Source organism: Ciconia boyciana, chromosome 1 (genome assembly GCF_034638445.1).
Source record: "Ciconia boyciana chromosome 1, ASM3463844v1, whole genome shotgun sequence".
NCBI classification, from domain to species: Eukaryota; Metazoa; Chordata; class Aves; order Ciconiiformes; family Ciconiidae; genus Ciconia; species Ciconia boyciana.
The window spans coordinates 87,343,788-87,366,111 of NC_132934.1; the positions used below are offsets into that span (position 1 = coordinate 87,343,788).

General features: G+C 49.0%; 1 protein-coding gene across 19 annotated transcripts in view; it reads left to right on the forward strand.

The window, feature by feature from the left end:
- Nucleotides 1-13,483: 13,483 nt before the first annotated feature.
- ZNF384 (zinc finger protein 384) overlaps nt 13,484-22,324 on the forward strand; it is a 28,590-nt gene continuing 19,749 nt past the window's right edge. For 2 of the 19 annotated variants that reach the window (XM_072880226.1, XM_072880073.1), the window contains exons 1-7: nt 13,603-13,745; nt 14,301-14,349; nt 15,082-15,172; nt 15,258-15,446; nt 18,139-18,205; nt 18,358-18,598; nt 18,939-19,260. In XM_072880226.1, coding sequence (XP_072736327.1) covers nt 15,394-15,446; nt 18,139-18,205; nt 18,358-18,598; nt 18,939-19,260 — 683 coding nt within the window. In that variant the 5' untranslated portion in view covers nt 13,603-13,745; nt 14,301-14,349; nt 15,082-15,172; nt 15,258-15,393. The other 17 variants (XM_072880179.1, XM_072880091.1, XM_072880100.1 and 14 more) reach the window with 17 other exon arrangements.

The window sequence follows — 22,324 nt, forward strand, 5'->3', positions numbered from 1 at the left end:
TTGCAGGTTTAAAGGTCTCAGCCCTCCTCTTGTTCCTTCCAAAGGATGATGCATTCCCAGTTCAGGGATGTTGTTCCCTTTTCTTCCCAGCTTCCTCTTCTAATGTTCATTCTTTGGTCATCATTTTCCAGGAGCTGAGACAGAGGCCATATAATCTGATCTATGGGGGTACTAAGAACTAAGCCATAGGGATCGCACTCTGAACATGCACAGCACTGAGACCACCAAAAATGAAGCTGTCAGTGTCTGCCCTTGGGCTCCCAGAGACAGTATTTCAGCGTCTGGCCTTTACCACTAAAGGGCAAGAACAGTACCACCTGGAGTGGTGCATGGTGAGAGAGTAGTCCCTCAGACTTGGAGATGAATGCACTAGAAAGCCCAGAAAGAATGACGCATGAGGAAAGTGTTTTGCAAAGATGAAGCCAAGGATGCAAATGTGAAGGAGTGAGTAGTGGCATGATACAGTGAGCACCATCCTCTGCACCAGAAAGGTCTGGTGGAAAAGTAGCGCATGCTCATGTAATGATAATGTGAATCCAAGCATCTATCAGGATGGTGGATGAAGGAAGAGGCTGGTGTTTCACAGCTTCTGAGCTGACTTTGCATCCTGGGTGGTCGCTGCCATTTGTTTTCTTCTTCTGTGATAATTGTACGTTGTTTCTCTGCATGGTTCGCTGCACAAATGGTTTCACATACCTGCCTGAGCTGTGCTTTATTGTATTTTGTTTAAATATGCGAAATTGTATGCAACTCCATGTGACGTCTTATGCAAATTGCTTCTTGTGTTACTGTGCATATTTGAAATCAATTTGAGTATGATCACAACTCTGACTCTGAAGCTATTGTTTAGGCTGAGCACTCACCCAGCTCCCCTGATCCTTCCAGTTATCTCAGGAGCAGCAGCCTGAGCCTCCCCTGCCTGCCTCAGCCTTGATCCAAGGCAACGTGTGCTGGAGGTGACGCGGCTTAGATGGAGGTCACGTTCCAGGCCTCTGCTGAGTTTGCCCGTTAGTGCAGTCAGAGAGCGAGTATTTTAACGGAGAAGCTGGAACACCAAACTTGTGTCTCAGAAGGGTCCGCAGACATGCATTCACAGGGAGCGATTTTTAATCCCTGCAGAGCCAGGCTAGACTCTGGACAGTGACATGCCATCCAGCGGTTCAATAGCTCACTAAAATGTCCAAAGGCATCTAAGCTTAGAAAAAAGCGCTGGTGTTACAATGTCAGGAATTAAAATTGCTTTCTGGAGGAGCTTGTTTCTTAAAGATCTGCCCTTTATGGCAGTGGATCTGCAGATATAGGCAAATGCTCTACATACAGGTACCCCATATTCTTAAAAAGATCAGATTCCATTAAAAACATCTACTAAACACAGCACCCGTAACACAGGCAGCAATACAATATCTACACTAATCTCTGAACACATACAAGCCATTTCAGCAACATTCTTCATGCTAATTTTCCCTTTTCTCTTCTGTCTGGTTATGAGTCAGCATCTAGGCTTGAAACCCCTAACCTTCATCATTGAGGAAGATGTAGACGTCACTCTGGCAACGCCTTAATCTTCTATTAAAAAACAGAAAAGACACAGTCAACCACCAAGTTTGCTGTAACTCCCATTTTATCCCCGGCTCGTATAATCCACTGTGACCTGGCAGTGAAGTATTTCATGCAAGGATTTCTGCTTTGGGCAGCTGAGTGCAGATGGGTGCCTAGAGGCAGGGGTGGCTGGGATCTGCGTGCCTGTGTCCCAGGGCTGCTGGTGTCCAGGACTGCTGGTGTCCAGGGCTGGCAGTGGGAGGGAGTGAGGAGGACTTGCCATCCTGTGCCAAGCTGGTCTCATCTAACTGACTGCCCTCTCTGGGAAAGGGGTGAATGATGGGCCTTGGCCCAGGCTGGATACTACGCCTTGGTTAATGAAGATGAGCAAAGACAGTGGAGGAGCTGGCCTCAAAGCCCCTAAGTGTCCAGCTCACAAGGGCGCATGCTCCCCTGGGCTGCGATGCAGAGGAGCCCTCTTCTGCTCGTCAGAAATCCCCTCAGATCTGCAAGACACCCAGCCGTCACCTGAGGCAAACAGTCCTGGGCCTGCCTGTCACATGCTGTCCCCTCCAACTTCCGTGCCAGCTCTCTACACAGTGAAGGCAGGCAAGATGTGCATCCTGCGCTCCCTGGGTAATTACAGCCCTACAGCACTGTCTGCAGCATCACCAGGACATTGCCCCTGCAGCCCCAAACAGCCAGCATCATTTCCAGGTGAGCCTCGGGCACCTGGCTTGGCTTGTGCTGCATTAAGAGCAAAACCATCATGAAAATGTCCTGCAATTGCGTAAGAAGAGAGGACTGGCAGAGAGCTCCTGGCCTGTGGCAGGCAGCCTCACTGCATACTCTTGCTCAGAGTCTTCCAGTCCCAAAACAAGTTCAGTCTCTGTCCTCACTGCTGCTGTTGAAAGGCTGTTACAGATCCTTGCACTGGCAGGTAGGAAGCTCCTTCTAATTTCCAACCTCAGTGTACCCATGGCCCAGGCTGTGACAATTTATTCTTGTGCCAGCATTGTCCTCAGGCTTGAATTCAATGTCAAAATCCTTTGTTAACACAGAGTTAATGTTGCTTGGTGATAGCTCATTCCTTCCCAGAACATTATGTTCATCAAAACGCAAACTTGTGGAAAAACGGGACATTTAGAGTTGAAGTACATGCCCAGGCAACCTTACTTCTGCTCCTTCTGAGCTGGCAGTCCCTCTGGCAGCTGCCAGCTCTCCGTCTGCATTCACTGCGTCAAGTATACAGTGTTCTGCAATGACCAGAAGGAGCATTACCTGGGACACGTTGCAGGACTGTGAGCACTGTAGAGGGTGAGCAAGGAGGGGAGAGCCTGACTCCCATCTCTGTGACGAAAGGCAAAGTGTTTCTGTCCATGGGATACCCAGGCCCTTTCAGTGGAGCACTCTCAAGGACAGAAGGAGATGATATGTGATTAGGATGGCCTGGGGTAAAGATTTGGCCAGGCACTCTCCACTCTGCAACAACACAGAAAGGAAAAACTTTCTGGCAGGGGTGAACTCATAAAAATGCAGCCGTGTGGCATCAGTCCTCTGGAAAGAACACCACCAGTGTTCACTGAGAGCACGCCCCGACCCACTGCACTGCAAAGTCACTGCAGTGGGGGAGAGACATCTCCAGCAGCAAGTTTAGATAGCCTAGCAGATTCAGCTCTACCACAGCTGGGGAGGACTCGCACAATTTCTGGCAGCAGCAATCTGTTTGCCCTTTCATGCGATTGCAGTCATGCTGCTTTGCCACAGAGGCTGCTGTGTCTAAGGTGAAGGATGCTAGGAGGTTGCCATGAGCTTCAGTCCCATCCTGGGCTCTCCATATTAAGAGCAGGGAATTCAGGCCAGGATTGCCAGCAGGGCCACAGAGATGCACAGCGCACAAAGGGCCAGGGACGAAAATGTTGGCAGTTTTAATGCATGGTGATTGCAGAAGCTTCAAGTACAGAAGCAAAGAATGGCCAGAGGGACTCCCTCTCTACACCTCTCCCTGATTATCCACACTGCTGCCATTTCCAGCTCACCTTCCTCACTGCATTAAACCATTAGTGCTTTAGAAACTCCTAATGTTTAAAAAAGTTTCTTACAGTCTTTGCTACTGGGTATGTATTTCCTACGCAGTGCCTTACAGGAGGTCCAGTACAAAGTGCAGCCACAAATCAGGTCCTGCCCTAGACAGGCTCCTCAGCCTCCTTCTGTCCAGCCAGGCTTTGGGCTGGGCTCCTGATCTCCAGCAGTTTTGGGGTATCAAGCAACATTTCTTAAATCTATTGCCTACTTCCCATAGTTTTTTACATGTGGATTGTGTGCAGGACCTGCCCTCTGCCTAGAATGGCAAGCACATGCAGATGATGGGAGCTGATCTGGGGGAAGCTGGGGCTGTCAGCTGGCAGGCCTGAAGGGCTCCACTCCAGCAAAAGGAGAGAGGGAATGAGCATGGAGCGATTTCTTAGGTGGCAGCTGCTCCCCAGACAGAGCCAAAGGCTTCTGTGACAGATGCTCACTCTGCCTGTGAGGCTGGAGGATACAAAGCCCCAGCTGACTGCGGTGCTGTGGGAGTCCCTGGAAAACACAAGCATCCTTGCTAAAATGAGGCCCAGCAATGATGCAAAAGATTTTCTAGGAACTCTTGAGCATCTAGGTGAGTCTGAGAACTGCCCTGAGGATGTGGAGATCATCATGCTAGCCTGCTTGGGAGGAGGAGCTCAGCCAGCAGAGTGGGAAGGAGGCACTTGAACCTGCAGAGTGCCACCTGCTGCAGCTCTGGACTCACCTGCCCTGAACCAGGGACTCGCTGCTTCCAATGAGGGACTGGGCAGGAAACATGTGCCCCAGGGTCCCACATCCCTCTAGGCGGAAAACCTGGCAACTTCTGGATTCCCTAAAGCCGTATTTAAAGTTAGAGGTGCTTCTGCCTGACAAAACAGTAAATAATCCAGGAGCTCAGCTTTTGGGTCTATCAAGAGGTCCCAGGAACAAGTTCACAACTATCGTGTGCTCAGCTTGAATAGTGGAAAACTACCCAGAAACCAGACTGCACTGTGAAGTGTGAGGAACATAAAGGTGGAGTGTACAAAATGAGAAAAAGACAGTGCTCTGTCAAATAGAGAGAACATACTCATAGATACAGGCAGCTGTACCTGCTTGCCTCCAAAACAGAAGAACCACATCAAATCCTAATGGGATGCACCCATAAGTGCTGAGGGAGCTGGCAGATGTCATTGCGAGGCCACTCTCAATAATCTTTGATTGATCATAGTGACTGTGAGAAGTGACTGGAGGAAAGCAAACATCTCTCCTACCTTCAAGAAGGGCAAGAAGAAGGACCCAGGGAACTGCAGGCCAGTCAGCCTCACCTTGATCCCTGGGAAGGTGATGGAGCAGCTAATCCTGGAAACCATTTGCAGGCACATGAACGACAAGCAAATCATCAGGAATAGTCAGCATGGATTCACAAAGGGGAAGTAATGCTTGACCAACTTGATAACCTTCTACGATGAAATGACTGGCCTAGTAGATAAAGAGGAGAGCTGTGGATATTGCTTACCCCGACTTCAGTAGGGCCTTTGACACTGTATCCCATAAGATTCTCACAGACAAGCTGTTGATGTATGGGCTGGATAAGCAGACAGTTAGGTGGGTTAAAACCTGGCTGAATGGCTGGGCCCAGAGGGTGGTGATCAGTGGTGCAAAGTCTAGTTGGAGGCCAGTACCTAGTATTGACTCCCCGTAACCCAGGGGTCAATACTGGGTCTAGTCCTGTTCAACATCTTCATTAATGATGAGGGTGATGTAGCAGAGTGTACCTTCAACAAGTCTGCTGATGACACCAAACTGGGAGGAGTAGCAGATAGGCCAGAGGGTCGTGCTGCCATCCAGAGGGACCTCAACAGGAGGTTGGAGAAATGACCTGACAGGAATCTCATGAAGTTCAACAAGGAGAAGTGCAGAGTCCTGCACCTGGGGACACCACATTGAACAGGAGTCAGCAATGTGCCCTTGCCACAAAGAAGGCAAACAGTATCCTGGGCTTTGTCTCAGGCAGTAGCAGTAGCAGCTGGATTGGGCCAAAACTGCAGCAGCGGTGCGATAAAATGGGTGGTTGCAGGTCCCCACTCAGCCCTGTGTCCTGGGGCTATCTACTCTGTAGAACAAATAGTTCTACAGTTCTCCTGGTCACAGCTTCTGGGAGGCCACCTCAGGAGATGGCAGGCTGAGGCTGTCCGCAGTTGTGCCCTCTTCCAACAAGGGCAGGGTGACTTCCCCATCCCAGATGGAGGTGGAATGAAGGAATGATGGAGCTGGTATGGGGAAGAAGGACATGATGGCAGGGAAACTGTCTGTAACTTGCTCTGCTTCTCATCAGGAACTGTCCCCTCCCACCACATGGCTACACACCTTGCCTGCTGGGCAAAAAGAAGTGTCCAGGTATGTGAGAAGGTTGAGAAACAGTGGAAAGTTTGCAAGATGTGCTGTGACTAGGTAACACTACTGCTGCTGAGCTTAGCTCTTTGGGAACTACAGCATGAGGAGGATGATGAAATAATCCTGGGAGATAGGCTGTCCACGGTACAGTGAGAGGAAGCAAGGCAGCTGGTGAGTTTTCCCTGATGATGTTGTAAAGACATATGAAAAATTACTTCCCTGAACATTATGTTTACCTGAAATGTGGGAGCCCTGCCCAAAGGGATCTGCTCCAGATGCTGGGAAAGCTCTGGGATACAATACAGGGGCAAGAGCTGCTGAAACCTGAAAAGCTGCCCAGTGATGCAGCCCAAGCCTGTCACTCTGAAAACCTTTCAGTGTGTCTGAGTCCATAATGAATTCCAGAGGGGTTCACAGTGCACAGACTTGATGCATCCCTGATATTACAGACTGTTAAAACACTTGTAGCAGACCATCCTTCCAGGCTTTTGGCGCTTACCCAAGGGGCTCCTGGCAGACCTTGTTATCCCCAGAACCGCAACAGCAAACCCCAACAGCAGACTACTTGTCCAGCACTGCATTTTATCCTGGCTGGTTTTGCCCCTTCAGCTTGCCACAGCCCCAAGTCCCTCTCCCCCAGCCCATTTCTCACCCCTGTCAGGCAGCAGCTGCACATATGAACTAGCTTTCCCTCCAATGTGTGCTTCAAACCTGGAAAAAAAACCTCCAACATCAATTCATCAGGAAGATCACGTCAAACCCATCTAACCTCGCTCTCTGACAGGGTAACTGGCCTAGCAGACTAGGGGGGATGTAGTACATGTGATATGTCTTGACTTCAAGGCTTTTAATACAGTGAAAGGCAGGAAGCTCTCATAAACAAACTATGGAAAAAACCCTACAGTTGGAATTGCCAAAAGGTGCACGCAATTGCCAAAAAGTGTATGCAGCTGGTTTGGGGATATTGCACTGTCAGAGTGGAAAGGCACTTTCCAACGGGGCCGTGGAAATCAGCAGATTCATTTTCATCAGTGAAAGCTTAAGCTGTGTGGTAGGAAAAGCTTTTTAAGTATTGAGCAATAAAATGCTGGACTAGATTGGCCAAGGGAGCCCTGTCACTAGAGGCTGCTGAGAACAGGTTCAACAAATATCTGTCAGGGATGAGTTGTGCTTACTTAATCTTGTCGCTGGGTCAGGAGGATGAATTGCCCGAGGTCTCGTCCCAGTTACACTTACCCCAATTAAATTAAACAAACCTCAGAAATCATTGGGCAGAAGCAAGCCGCAGCAAGCTGTACTCACTGTGTCCGTGTCCCATCCGTGTCCCGTCCCTGCCCCTCCCCGCCCCCCCGAGTCAGGCGTTAGAGGAGCACTAATCCCGTCCAGGTGTAAAACAGATTTGGGACCTATCACTCATCCCCTCATGCTGAAAACCAGCATGATGAAACCCTTTTGGCTCTGCTGTCTGCACAGGCGTGTGCAGTGCATTTAGTTCAGATGGACTTTTTTGTATTTCTCCAAAGAACCGAGCCTTTTCTGAGATGCTGGGTTTTAAATTTCCTTCCTCAGAGGGCTTATGGGAGTGGGCGTTATGTGGGAGAAACACTAAGCAGTCACCTGCACAGAGAACACAAGGCTTTGGACTGATCTCTTACCCTTTAAGGAAAAACTCTTTGGGGGATGGACCAGGAAAATGTGGGCTTGCAGGCCTGTTTTCAGCACCTCTTTTCTTATAATGCTGCACTTGTCATGCTAACCTGCTCTGCCTGCCAAGGAAGCACAGCAAATTGCAGAGAGAGGTAAATCTGTGCAGCCTTAAAAAGAGCCAAACCCTGAAGAGAATAGGACTGCCTGACTCAATCATGGCCAAGCTCCTTCCCTTCTATAATGGCTCGCTTCGCTGGGCACATCCCCATATATAAAGTGGATTTCTAGAGAGAAGTTCACCCATCTCACCCTTTCGCTAAGCTAAAGAAGCCAACCCCTCTCCATGTCTGCTCACACAGAGACAGACTCTGTTATTCCTGCTCCCCCACACTGCTGCCAGCCCCGAGCCCACTTCTGAACATGGGTGACAAATTGTATATAGCATCCTAAATAAGATTAACATAATGATCTCTTTAAGGCTGTTGTCTTTGTGATCATGTCACATCGGAGCTTCATAATCATCTCGTGAATGATGAACGCACCCAGGTCCGTCTTTTCTTCTGTAATTTCTAACCAGTGAATCTCTGTGTGTAAAAGACATTCCTGTTAGCAGGAGTGAAGAACAGGACCTCACACTTCTCTGCTTCAGACTGTGAGTAATTCTTCTAAATGCATTTAATCAGCAAACTTCCTTTTCATGCTGCTTTTTTGGTGAGCTAGAGCCATTACTGCAAGCAGAATTATTCCCAAGGCCAGTAAGATTCCTCGATGGTGGCAGTTCCCTTTTGACTCCACGTGTCATCTGCCTTTCCCCAGCATTTTACCCACCTAAAATTCTTCTACTAATTCCTTTCACTTCAGCTTATCTAGCTGCCTTCCAGCCTTTACTGTATCAAATGCCCTACTGAAATCCAGCTAGATTAGATTTACCGATTTCTTTTTTTTCATCCAGGTAAAGAAAAGGAGGTAAAGAAAAGGATCAAGTTAAGGGCACACAGTGCTTTTCTTGATAAACCCATTCTGTATTTGATTCCATTTTCCACTTACTGCTGTAGCTTTAATTTTGTTTTCCTTCTGTAATTTGTTCTTAACCTTATGCTCTATTGAGACTAGACTAATGGGTTTGCAGCTGACCAGAGTACTTTGTTTTCTCTCTTCCTGAAATATAACTCCCTTTTTCCAGCCCTGGCATGCTTACCTTGAATTTGATGGATATGCTGCAAATCTTTGCTCACAAAACTGCAGTTTCCTCAGCTAGTTTTGAAAAAACACAAATATGGAGGCGAGCTGGTGAGCTCCAGTCTTGCTGCAATAGAGCTTCTCAAGTTTTGCTTCTGCCTTAATACAAAAATCTACTGTTCTCCACCCTTTCTTCTATCCTCTACTCCCACCTTTTTCAGCATCATCCTTCTCATTGAGAAATGATATGAGGCAGCTGTAAAGACCCAGACACAGCACTGTGGTGAGCTTTAGCAGCACTGTGGTGAGCACTGAAGGTGGCATGAGGAGTGCATCAGCCAGGCACCCACCACTATGCTCTCCTGATGAATTAAATGCTACAGGTTAGGCTAGCAGACAGGTGAATTTCTCAAAAAGGGGGAACTTGAGAAGTGACTGTATAACTTCTGAATGAGAACCGAAATCCCCTGAAATTCATTACAGATTCTCCGACTGTACAGAAACATGCAGACACCTAAGCCAAGAATGTAAAGGAGTTATTAAATTTTCTCTGCTTCTGAAGAAGTGAAGGTAGTAATGGAGAAAAAAACTCTTAGATCCTGCAATATAGTTTTCAATGACATTTTGGTGACTGCTGCTGTTCAGAAGAACATGGATGTCACAGCTTAGGGAGTCACCCCCAAACCAAACAGGTCGTGCTGTTAGGAGATTCGCCTGTACTTGGAACAGAAGTAAGATGGGTCAAGTACGGCTACAGAGGGTGGCAAGCCAGCTGGAGAAGAGATGTTCATGAGGAAGGGCTTTACAGATGCTAATGCTGCTGTCAACATAGATGCATTTCCACAGGGCCAAGCAAAGCATACTACCCTTCTGACTTCCAACATTATGAAGGCACTGAACATTGGCTCATGGCAGATCAGCAGCACAAAATCACTGATACACACTAAAAATCAGGTGGGAAGGGACCTCCGGAAGTCTCTAGTCCAATCCCCTGATCATCACACCTTCCAAGCCCATCTGTGCATCTCTGCCTACTGCCCCCAACTAATTCAGGTACCACTGGAGACAACTTACTGAACATGTCAAGCCAGGTCTACCAGCCCTAGAAGCCAGCCAAGCAGGATCCCATGACACAAAGTACCACCTATATTAATGGCATGGCCACCGTGAACAGCACAGTTTCCAAACAGACAGCAGACAAAAGGTGTTCAAGCACAGAGCATACAGTGGCAACACGAGCAGATGGCCTGTAGTCATTATTGAAGGTCCAGGGGTGGGTGCCTTGTGTTAGGGTGGTGAGGAAGGAGAAAGAGAAAGAAATCAAGTGAGCTGAAAAAGAAGGGAAGAGCTGAGGTGGGAACATGACAGTCAGATGTGACTGTGGAGGAGGTAACAAGGATAGGAGCTGGAGCAGGCAGCCAACATGGAGGTGTGCGTTTGCCACCCTCGTGGGTCAAAGCTGTGTAGAAGAGCTTGTTACAAAGGTTGTGAGAGAGCAGCTGCCGTGGTAACTTTGGGCTCAGCTGGCTTTCTCCACACATTTTCTTTTCTGAGCTTGCCAGGAGCTGGTGCCCTCAGCAGGAGGTGGACACCCGGCTGTGCTACTTGCATGCTTCTGCTCCCAGGAGGGAGGCCCCACTAACCTCCACCTACCACCCCCTCCAGCGCTCAGTTACCTCCTGCAGTCACTTTTACATTGCTGATGCTTATTTTCTTACCGCACAATCATAAACCTCTCTCAGTCATCCCCTTTCCAGCTACCAGCCCAGGCTGTCAGTGCCACTGGGTGAACTCCACAGCTGGTGCAGCGTGGCCACCCCTCCTCACACAGCTCTGAGCCCTGAGATGGCATGCTCTGAACAACAAGAAGTTGTATAGATGGAGACTGTACCAAAGTTGAGTTTTCTAAGGAAATGAGCCGGTCTGGAGGCAGCCACTGAGCCTGGGGGTCTCTGCTACATGTATCATGCTACTTGCCCTGAGGCCAGCCCTCGGCCAAGCTCACCCCTGTGCACAAGCACGGAGTAAGGATGGCACCTCTTCACCACCCTGCTGCCCACACTGCTCCTCCCACCCCCAGCATCAGTGATTATACACAGGCTTTTAACCACCGCAGTCCTCAGCTGAGCCCAGCTGGTATACATTAGGAAATGCCAGAAGCCCTAAGCACATACATGTGGGATACAGGCACCCCTCACTGGGGAGAAACCTGCAGTGGTGGCCAGGATGCTCTTCCTTGGTGCAGAGAAGGAGCAAGGGCAGGCAGGATAAGTAAAGGGGGCAACGGAGTGCTGGGAAAGAGGGTGAAGAGATCAGTTGTACTCTCCAGAAACATACACCTGTATGTCTCTGATTTTGCCTCCTCCTAAGGAAAGGAGATAAGAGAAATGAAGTGTCTGTGACATGTTAGTCACGCTGCGTCACGTGCTACTGAAGGGTGCTCGGCAGTGTGGAGTGGGAGGGGGAGAAAACTCTAGGCATGGTAAGAAAAAATTAACCACTTTGTCCCACTCCTCAGTTGGCAATTATGACTTTTCTTGTCCAGTATAGGGCATTTTGACAAGCTCTCACAGTTACCAAGCCTAGGCCAGCCCTCTTCTTGGAGGAGACTCTTGGTCTTATTTCTTTCTAGGCAGCACGCAGAGAGGAAGGAGGAAAACCAAGAGGCTACAGGGGACTCTGGAGCAAAGAAGAGGCAAAAGAGACGTCAGGCCAGAGTTCCTCTTCCAAGGCATAAGATTGAATACATTTGCCACATTGCAGAGTGAGAAGGGAAATGTCACCTTCAGAGGTGATCTGACAATCACAAAAATAAACTACATGGGGGGGAAGAGCATTTGTGAATATTCATGAGCAAGTCAACCCCCCCAAATTAACAAGGAAATTAATTTCCAAACTGATTAGGCTTCCAACTCCTTTTATTTAAGTAAATCAACAATTGCCTTCATGTGACTCCTGCTGAGGAATGCAGAGCTAATCCTGGCTCCTCCTAGGAGGAAGTTTTGTGCTGCCTGGGATGACCAATACCCCAGCACCTTCTGGGGACAGGTGGGCGCTGCAGCTCCAGCTGCCTGCCTCTCAGCCGCCAGGAGATTTCCCTTTGCCCACTGCTCCGGATGTTGTGGTTTCATGATCGCCTGAGCCAATCTAACCGCTGGCTGCTATAGTCATGCTCTCCCTCTCTCCCTGGTCCCACCCTCTTACTCATGCTGGCTCTGAAAAAGCTGTTCCAGCATGCCAAGCTGGCAGAAAACTCATGCAACAATTAAAAAAAATATATTTTTCCCAAATCAGAGCACTGAAACAGCTCAGCCAAGTGCCCAGTGAGCAACACCACAGGTGAGGAAGGTAACCTAACCTGACTTGGGAGGTGCACCCAATGCCAAAGTGAGTTCTGCTACGAGCAGTGGAATGAAGTAGATGTTATCTAAAAGTCTCTTTCCACCAAAATGTTAAGAGTCTAAGAGCAGAGCTGCAACAGCCATCTTGGCGATCTTGTGGGGTGTCTCCAGTTTGGTGGTGGGGTGATCAGCCAGCCTGGCTTAGCAATCTCGTGGAGTGCCTCTGTATTGTCTTCTCCAGGAACAGCCTCATGCCTTCTCCTGCACCATCACCAAGGCTCAAGGGACTGACTGCTGCTTCGAGTGCAGTAACTCACGCTGCACAGAAATGCGCCTGGTAGTGCCAGCACACAGGAGGCAGCGGGAAACTGCCAGCCAAAACTTAGGTGGGTTGAATCTGTGAAATCAATGAGCGAGAATGAGGGTGATTTGCAGCCCCCTCTGGGGTCAAGTTGTGAATGGTTACAAATTAAAAAAAATAGTTTTGGGTGTGGTTATATAAGCCACTGGCTTGCAACTATGGAAGGAGGGTTATGCCACTCCCCTTCACGCCTGATCTTGGTCTCCTGTTCCCTACAGCACTTACGGGACTGAGACGGTCCAGTTTGCCGACCTGGCACAAAACCAGCTTGCTAAAAGTCCTTTCTGTTGGGTTAGCATGACAAACACGCTTAGCATTTAGCCAGAGAAGCGCTAGAGCCAGCACATGCAAAGGGACAGGCAGGGACCGCCCCAGGTGGTGGCAGCGACCCGTTGGGTCAACTCGTCTGTAACGACGAACCTGCCCCATCTCGACGGGCTGGCGTGGCCGCCCGAGCTGACCCGGCGACTCCTTCCTGCGCTGCCACCAGAGGCGGCGCCAGCCGGGCCCTCATAGAGCCACCAGGCACAGCAGGCTGGCGGGAAGCCGGGCCGAGGCAAAGCCGGAGCCCTCTACCAGCTCAGCACGCTGAGGCAGCTCGGAGGCAGCCGACAGGGCAGCCTCGCCGGCGGCGGGCAGCCATCGGCCGCGGGGCAGGAGGAGCAGCCCGGGTGGTCACTACTGCCGGCACGCCCTCACGCGTGCCCCAGGCCGCCTCAGCCGGGCGCCGAAGCAGGGCCAACAACACCCGCCCGCAGATAAGCGAGGGCGGCGGGCGGGGGCACGGAGGAGGTGGCAGCCGAATTATTCATGAGTGCTCATGAATATTCATCAGGGCGGCTGTCCCGCACTGCGCACGTCACGCCGGGAAGGCTGCCTCGGCCGGAAGTGGTCTCGCGGCCGGGCTCGGGGATGCCGCGCGCCCGCCCCCGCTAGCACAACTACTTCCGCCCTTCCTCCAGCCCAGGCTCCCCGCGCGCCGGCACCCCGCACTTCCGGTAAGCGCGCGCGCGCGCCTCTGCCCCCGTCGCCGCCCGGTGCCCGGTCCCCGCTTCCAGCCCGGCCGCCCGCGACAACCCCGCTGAGTGGAGACCTGTCCCGAGCCGGCGGTCGCCGCCGCTCCGCCTCTTTTTCAAGCGAAGCCGCCGATGACGCCGTTCCGCTCCGGTCGGCGCCCCGGAAGAGCTGAGGCGCGCTCCGCCCCCTGATCCGGAAGCGACTCGCCGCTCCTCTTTCCGGTGAGGAGGCCGCTGCCGCCGCTGGAGTCGGGGTCGGGGTCGCCGCTGGGGGGTGGTGCCCGGTAATCTGCCGGGTGGCGGGTGTGAGGGCAGGGGGGCCCGGGGGAGCGGGACTTCCGGGGCCGAAGCGATCCGGAAGCGGAAACGGAGGAGGGCTGGCTGGCTGGCTGCTCGCTCGCTCGCTCGCTCGCCCGCCCGCCCGCCCGCCCGTCCCTCCGTCCCGGTGTCGGGTGCAGAGCGCGCTCGGGGGCTCCGCCGCGGGGAAGCCGCGCTCCGGGCCGGCCTCGCCTCGCCCGCCCCGCGCCGCGGGGGGCGACCGGGCGGCGCGCCCCGTCCTCGGCCGCCGCCGCCGTGTGCGCGCGGGGCCCCGCGGGGGGAGGTGGGTCCGGGCCCCCCCTCCCACCCCGGCCGGTCCCCGCGGGGAGCGCCCTCCCCCGCCCATGGCCGCTCCCCCGGGGGCTGGACGTGGACGGCGGCTCCGGGGGCCGCGCGTTGCGCCGCCCACTGTCATGCAGGGCCCCGGGCGCCCCCGTAACCCTGGCGGTTTGTTTGCAGAGACGGCCCTGGAAGGAGGAGAAATGCAAGAAGAGGGAGAGTGAGAGGGGTAAGGAGCTCCCGGAGCTGCGTGAGTGACCCCTGCCCCTCGTCTCGGGGACTCCCTCCAGCCGCACTGGGGGGGACGGGATGGGATGGGATGGGCAGCAGGTCCCGACGTCGGGTGCTTGAGGCCACTTGTGCTCCGGGGTGCGGGAGAGGGGATTGGCTGCCCGGGGGAACCCTGCCAGGCACCTGTTCTCACAGAGGCTCAGTCGGCTGGGGAGGAGGCTACGCATGTGTCAGGGAATGGCACCAAAGTTGTTCTAGCTCTGCTGTGCGGGTTTGGGATTCAGGACTTGGTCAGGCATGTTTGGGGTATTCCTGATGTGCATCCAGATGTGCTTGTTCTAAAGATGTAGCGGTGCTTGAACTTTTTGGTGCTTATGAGCTTTGTGGAGGCATTTTTTGCATTTGATCTGATAGCCTGCATGGCCTTCAGCATCCTTAGTATTTTGCAGCAATTAAGCCTAAAAGTTCCTTGTTATTGAACAAAGATCTTGGGCAGACATAAAACGACATTGTAAATCATTCCCAAGTGTTATATTCGGGGCCTTTTGTCAACTGAAAACTCTACACTGAATAGAAAATAAAAGTTAGGTATCTGGAGAATAAAGAAAAACGTATTAAAAGTCAACCTCTAAATACCTGCATATCCAGCCTTGATTGTGCCTTCCAGAAACACAGCCTCTACCTCACTGTATACTTACACATGCTTTTATCTGTGTGTTTATGATTGAAGAGATTACCTGCAAAGAAGTATAAGTCCAGCACGTTAAGTATGTGATTCTGTGAAGTACTCTGAGATCTAAACTCCAGATTCCTTGTCCCTTGTGAGTTCTCTGGTTCACTCAGTTGTTTATTTGGTGTATGTACATTTGTGGTCTGTACATAGAAGGTGTTTTTGGTTTACATCAGGAGGGTACGTTGACATCTGTCTGATACTAGACTGGTGAATAGGAAGAAGGTCCCATCTCTGGCCTGTTTGTGAAGTTGGGATGATGAAGGCACTGCAGTGGGAACGTGCTGTGGTACAGGGTTGAAGCTCCAGCCCATGTCTGGTAGTTATAGAGCAATTGGAAGGGTTACGTGCAGAGTTCTGGTAAAGTAAGTGTGAGCAGCATTAAAGTGGGGGCTGAAAATAGGGGTGCATGTTTTCAAAATACCCTTTAGCCTAAAAGCGGGGTAGGGGAGGGACAGCTGGGGGTATTAGGGCAGTAGTTTGGTGGAGGAATCTTATCTTTGTTTTCTCCCTTTGGAAGACTGGCTTGCTAGTGAAGATTGCATGAAAGCTTCAACTCTTACACCATTTCTCCTTTTCCTCCACATTCTTATAACTTCATCACACTTCAGCCTTTCAAGCCAAAAGTTTTGAGGCCTGATATCCACTCAAGCATGAAGATTTTTGGATGGGGAGGTGGATTCTAAGAGAGTTTAACGAAAACAGTGTAGTCATCTTTTGAGAATCAAGAAGAGCCTTATTTTGACTTGCACACTTTGTAAACTAAGCAAACAAAAGTTAGGTGCTATATGAAGTTCTGGTAGGGGACTAGATGGAGACAGGCAGCCACTGAGTGCCCTCGTCTGTGCTAGTCTGGAGTTTAGAATCTGGAAATGGACTTGCCTTTCATACCTTGTACTCTTCAAATAAGAAAGCTGTTGTGAGATTTTTGTTTAAATTGGCATCTTTCTGTTTAACTCCTGAAGTTTGCAGTGGAATCCAGGGGAGTCTTGGACAATTACAAAGTTTATTTGGAAAATGCATCTGATTATTATATGAGAGTTTTATATTTTTACAGAATCAGGTTCACTTCGATGTTTTTGATGTGCAAGCTGAGCAAATAAGGGCTTACTTATTTTAAAAACAAACACAAACAAACAAAACTCCCCAAAACCCAAACTTGACATTCCAAACAAAAACCCCCTCTTGATTCGGGTGGTACTCAGTTGCCAAGAATCTTTTCATGTGTGTCCATCCTGTGGAAGGAAAAAGTCATGTAATTAAGCGTTACATACATGGGGCCTTGCTGTGGGCAGTGTACTTAATTATTAATTTGGCTCAGAAAAGAAAGCAGAGGAAGGAAGGTAAGAGTCTTGCCCCATCAGATTCTGATTGAATCACAGCAATGTAAATCCAGAGTAATTCAGCCAGGCAGCTGGCAGTCTGACTGCATGCCACCGATGCAAGGTAAATAATTCATCCTTAAGTGTGTTTATTGGTTGCTTTGTAGTGAGTAAATGAGGCAGGAATACTTGGCTTTGCTGTTGCGTGAGCAATTCATAAAAACAAAATCATCAGGTAACTTGGTTCATTTAAATACTTCTTCTCTACATAGAGGAAAATCATCTTTGCATATTGGCTCACATGCAGCAATTCCACATGTATTTATTCTGCCCTAATATACTTCTGGGAAGTGTTTCATGCTACTCGGGGCATGCTCCTCAGCTTATCTGATGATTGAGATAGGCCCTTCAGAAACAATATTTACTCATTAATTAGACTAGTGCCACACCATAACAGAAATAGGAGTGGGACAATTTGCAGGTAGCTGCATGAGAAACTTACAGTGCTTGCTTTCTCTAAGCAGATTGCTCTGCCATATGTTCTCTGAGCATAGTTTTTACCACATGTCTTTTACCTACCAGTTTTGCCATATTTGTTCAGCAATGGGTGCATCTTCTGCTTCACGACATATTATTTTGTGAATTTCTTTAGCTTTTGAATAGCGTTTTCACGAGTGTAACAAACTTTGTCCACTAATGTTATTACATAGAGGAATGTAAGGATTAGAATGGAAAGGGCTTCTTCAGCTGGGTGCTCCTGAAGAGATTACGCCTCTGTCTTCAGAGGGTTATCTTTTGGTGTCTAGCTGGTCCTCTGACTGCATGGAGAGTTGAGATGGAGCAGCGGGCACTTGACTGGGGACAGACTCCTACAGAATCTTGTCCCAAAGATGGGAATGAAATGGGCAATAGAGAGCCGTGACATGATCTCACTTGGAAATGAGGTATCTCAGGAGCAGGGTAGTCAGATTGTTTTCCCGCTGCCTAGTTTCGTTGGATGAGAGGGGAGGATCTTGTCTGTCGGGAATATTGAGTGATATTTCCGGGTTTCTTCCGAGAGTGGGGCTGCGGTGGTCAGAGCAGTGGGCAGCGGGAAGTTAGGAGCCCTAAGTTTGACTTCTTGGTCTGCTGTGGCTGTCTGTTATCTTGGGCAAGTCTATTTCCCTGTTTCTGTCTGTCTTTCTTCCTGTGTAACACAATGCTAATGTCCCCTTGCTGCATCTGGGTCCTTAGTGTTGAGTTGGGGTGGAGGGATAAGCAGGGTCCAAAATTTTCACTGCTTGTGGGGTCAGACTGTCTGTGACAGTGAAAAATGGTTTTCAGCTGTATTTGCCTGGTTGCAGATGCACAGATTTCATCATTTATGCCATGTACTTGGGTGGATGATAAGTGGGGAATTTTGGAGGTGTTCTGGGTTTGTAGTTAGTCCTTTTTTGCATGGAGGACTATTGGGCAACGGGCATTTGAGATGGACCCAAGCCTGTGGGAATAGCAGACACCTTTTTCCCCTGAAAATAATTTTTTGATTTGGGCAGGTAGCTCAAAAGTGGGGAGAAATTGCTCAAGTAAGAAAGGGGAGATTAAGGAACTGTCACAGCATTAGACTGAGTTCCATGTTGGAGTCTCTTTGGGTTTAATGTTCTTTTTGTGTCTGTGTGTCTGTCTGTCTGTTTGTCTTCCTTCTCATCCATTCCTCTTCCCTCCCCCTTTCCTCTTCCCCCCTGTGCCCAGCTAGGATGGAAGAATCTCATTTCAACTCCTCCCCGTACTTCTGGCCAGCAGTGCCCACTGTCTCGGGACAGGTAAGATCTTTGTCTTCCAACCTATTATGCTGGTCTTGCTTCCTATTAGAAGTTCATGCATGATAAGTGTTGCTATTGCATTTCTTGCTCAGCCAACTGCTGGGAGAAGCTGTGCCAGGGTATTCTAAAAAGTGTTCTTCCTACCCATTTAGATTGAGAACACCATGTTTATTAACAAGATGAAGGAGCAGCTATTGCCCACAGAGAAGGGCTGCAGCCTGGCTCCCCCCCACTACCCTGCCTTGCTGACGGTACCGACCTCTGTGGCCCTGCCCACTGGTATCTCCATGGACTCCGACACCAAGCCAGAGCAGTTGACACCGCACAGCCAAGCCCCTGTGACTCAGAACATCACTGTGGTGCCAGTGCAGTCTGCTGGGCTCATGACAGCAGGTAGGGGACTCCAAAGACTTTGGCAACATATGAAGGAGACTCTGGGATGGGGAAGATGGAGGGTCCTGGAGATTCCTTTTCAGGCTGTAGATTATTCCTAGCCTTACTGATGGTGTGGACTGCCTTGGCATGGTTTCACTGTGAATCTCTAGGCACTCCATACATCCACCCACTTTATGGAAGTTTGACTTCCAGCAGTGGAGACTGGGAACATGTAGGCTACTGTTCTGTTTGGGTTGTAGTCAAAAGTACGTGTATAAAGCTTGCTTCTGTGGGATAAGGAGGTTAGACATAATTAGAGGTGTAATAACTGACTTCCTCCATCTTTCTTTCCTTGCAGGTCCTGGTCTGGTGATAACTTCCCCATCAGGTTCCCTGGTGACCACAGCCTCCTCTGCCCAAACCTTTCCCATCTCAGCTCCCATGATTGTCTCTGCGCTACCCCCTGGCTCCCAGGCAGCCCTTCAGGTGGTACCTGACTTGTCCAAGAAAGGGACAACTGCCCTCTCTGAAGGTGGTGGGGGTGGGGGAGTTGCCCCCAAACCACCCCGGGGCCGGAAGAAGAAACGATTGCAAGAGTCGGGGCTGCCAGAGATGAGCGACCCCTTTGTGCTGTCAAACGAGGATGATGAGGACCAGCACAAGGATGGCAAGACATACAGGTGGGGAGTGGCGTTAAACCTTGACTGTAACATTGCATGGGAATGGGGGTGTGTTTAACCCTTCAGAGGATTACATGGGGAAGAGATCTCTGCCTTTTCCCTATAGAGTCCCTGAGCAGAGAATATTTCAGCTGCAGAAAGAGTTGAGTTTTCTCTTTAATCATGAACGTTTGCAAGCTGGTGGGTTGACCCAAAACTAAGGATCTCCTTCTTAGTGGACAACCTTGATTTCCTGAAAATACAGATGTTAATGGTACTAGGTTAGTTAATGACCAGGATGTTATGGAGGCTGAACCATATCCTTGATGCCACAGCTGGGTAGTATGGCTGGTGTACTGCAGAATGCAGTACTGTCTGGTGCAACTGGAGCACTTCTGATGTAGCTGAGAGCCCTAGTGTACCCAGGTGCCCCAAATTAGGACTCCAGTTTGTCCAGTGTAAAGACTACAAATTGGAGGCATACAGCAGGAAGTGAACTGTGGTGATAGTGTCTGCTCCTGTGTGCATTGCCCCTTGTGATCTCCTCGTATTTCAGCGTTCCCAACAACAACAACAACAAAGTATTTCTGAATTAGGTATAAGGGTGTTTCTGAGCCTTAAGGGTATCAGATAAGAGGGGAGGAGACTTCTGAGCCCTGAGGTTGGGTTTCTGAGCTTGGAGGGATGTGGCTTGAGTTTACAAGTGAGTGGTGGGAAAGGGAGAGATTAACTAGGAAGGAATCTTAAACCAGAGGATAAGGAATGTGGGTCTTTTCGAAAAGGTGGGAACTGGACAGAGCAGGCAAGTGCTAGGGAGGAAATGTGGTGGTCTGTCTTAGTTGGGAAGCAGGAGCACATACGGGTGATTTAGTGATAGGTGTTTCTGAGGGATGGTTAAGATCAATAAGAGGCAAAGTAGTAGCCAGATGGAAACAGAAATAGGAGATGGTCCCTAGCTCTTCTCACCTCCCTACTATGTGCCCATGATCCTCTCTCAAACAGTTACCCTTTAATCATCCTAGACCCTCTTTTTTTTTTTGTACAGATTTAGTTATGTTTCTGGAATTAAGAAAAATATATAACAATATGAAGGCATCTACACAAAGTCAGTGCATCCACCCCAGGCACTGTTTCATTTTTAAACATAGCATTTAAAAAATGTTTACATTTTTAAATCAGTCCATTAAATGGGTACAAAACCAGAGCTTGGATCAGCCTTTTTATTCTCTTACCCAATGTCCCAGTTCTTCCACTTTGAAAATATAATCAGTGTATGGTGAAGAGGGGTGGGAGTGTTAGGTAGCTTGCTATTTGTAATCCCACCATTTATTTTGGGCCTTAGCCACAATTCCACACTACTCAAGCTGCTTACAGTCTGGGTTGCTAATTAGGTTGTTAAATATGTATTTACAGGGGACACAATTGGCAGCGAACACTAGAATTAAAGCTGAACCAAGACTTTAATTATAGCTCCTTGTTTACTTGTAAGTTTGGAAAAAAATGCCCAAGACCAGGTGGAGTGACTCAGCAGAAACTTTATGAACATGCATAGTCTGTGTAACAACTCGTGAAAAAGACTTTGCAGGAAAAAAACGAATTATTTTATATGTAGGAACATGTAATCAGGAAGATTTCCTGTCTTCATGTTTAATCAGAGTGTAATATCTCTGCCTCTTTCTCCAGCCTCCATCCCAAGCAGGCTTTCCTCTGAGCAGAGCTAAGGTGCAAGATAGCTAAATTGAGATTTATTGAAGACCACCAAGGAGTACTTCTGCCTTCCTTGGGATCTTCTCTTTGGCTGATGCTTTCTATGTGCAAGTTTCAAACTAAAAATAAGGGTTGAAAAAATAAAGGAAAATGCTATCTTCTCTCAGAGCTGTGGGAGAGAAAACCTTTGTGAAATACAGTAAAATTGTTTCTCCATAATACAGATATGAATAGACTTGGAAGTTAAAACTTTGAGGACTCCTGGGTTCCTTCTGCATTCTAGAGGATGATATGGGTAGTTCCCGTTACTGCATTATGCAGGCATATCGTAGCTAAATTAAGACTGTGGGTGAGGTTCATCTACTCCTGCTCCCTTCTGAGGCTGGAGGAGGAGTTGCTTGTGGTATTCATATGTCTACGTTTGTATGATTTCACTGATTCTTATGATGATACACTGAGGACAATCTAGTCAGATGCCTGAAAGGAGTTGTACTGTATTGATCGATATGCCTTTTTTTTTTTTTAATCCCAGGCCTTAGGAATTAGGTATTATTTTGTCAAATTTAATTAATTTTTGGTTTTAAGTTTCTTTTTGAGCTCTGTGAGCTCTCTTGTCCTGAGTGCCTGGGCAGGTGGATGATTTCCCTAATTTCTGACTACCTAGTGTATTGGTGAAGACAGAGTAAGGCCTTGAATGGGCAGCACAGCAAGGCAGACTTGGAAGGAATTGGAGTGCAAAGGTGATACTCGTATTGCAGCTCATCCCATTCTCTACCAAATGGAGAGATTCCTGCTCCAGCAAATGGCAGCTGTTTTGCTGTCATATCATCTCTAGAAGTGAATTAGTAGTCTGCTGTGAAAGTGGTGCAAGAATCTTTGTGACTAGGTTTTTCTTTGTAAGGAAAGGTGTGAGGCTTTTGCTAATGATGGTGTTGCTTTTAGATCTTGGACATCTAGCCTTAGGATTAGTCTGGCAGAGTCCTTGGTACTTTGCTTTGTGCTATTAGAAGAATGCTTGCACCTGCAGGGGACAGCATCTAACCCAGTCCTGTGAAACATTTTCCTTCACGAGTAATGTCACTTCAGACTTGTCTGGATTCATTGTCAGCTCTTTGTTAATCTTCCCTGACATCTTTGTAGAATTTACTTTTTATGTGGAAAATGAGATCGGCGTCAAGTGTCTTTCTAGTAAGATCCTGGTAGTGTGAAGCACATGGCTTCTTCTCAGTACTTTAAAAGGTGCTGAGGAAGAGAGAGCGAGCATAGGTCCTGGAGACAGTAGTATTATTTCTTAGTACCGTTTTGGTGCCTGTACCTGTGCACTTTTAGAAGTTTGTGGTGTCGTGATCAGTGGACAAGACATGTGGACGTGTCATCA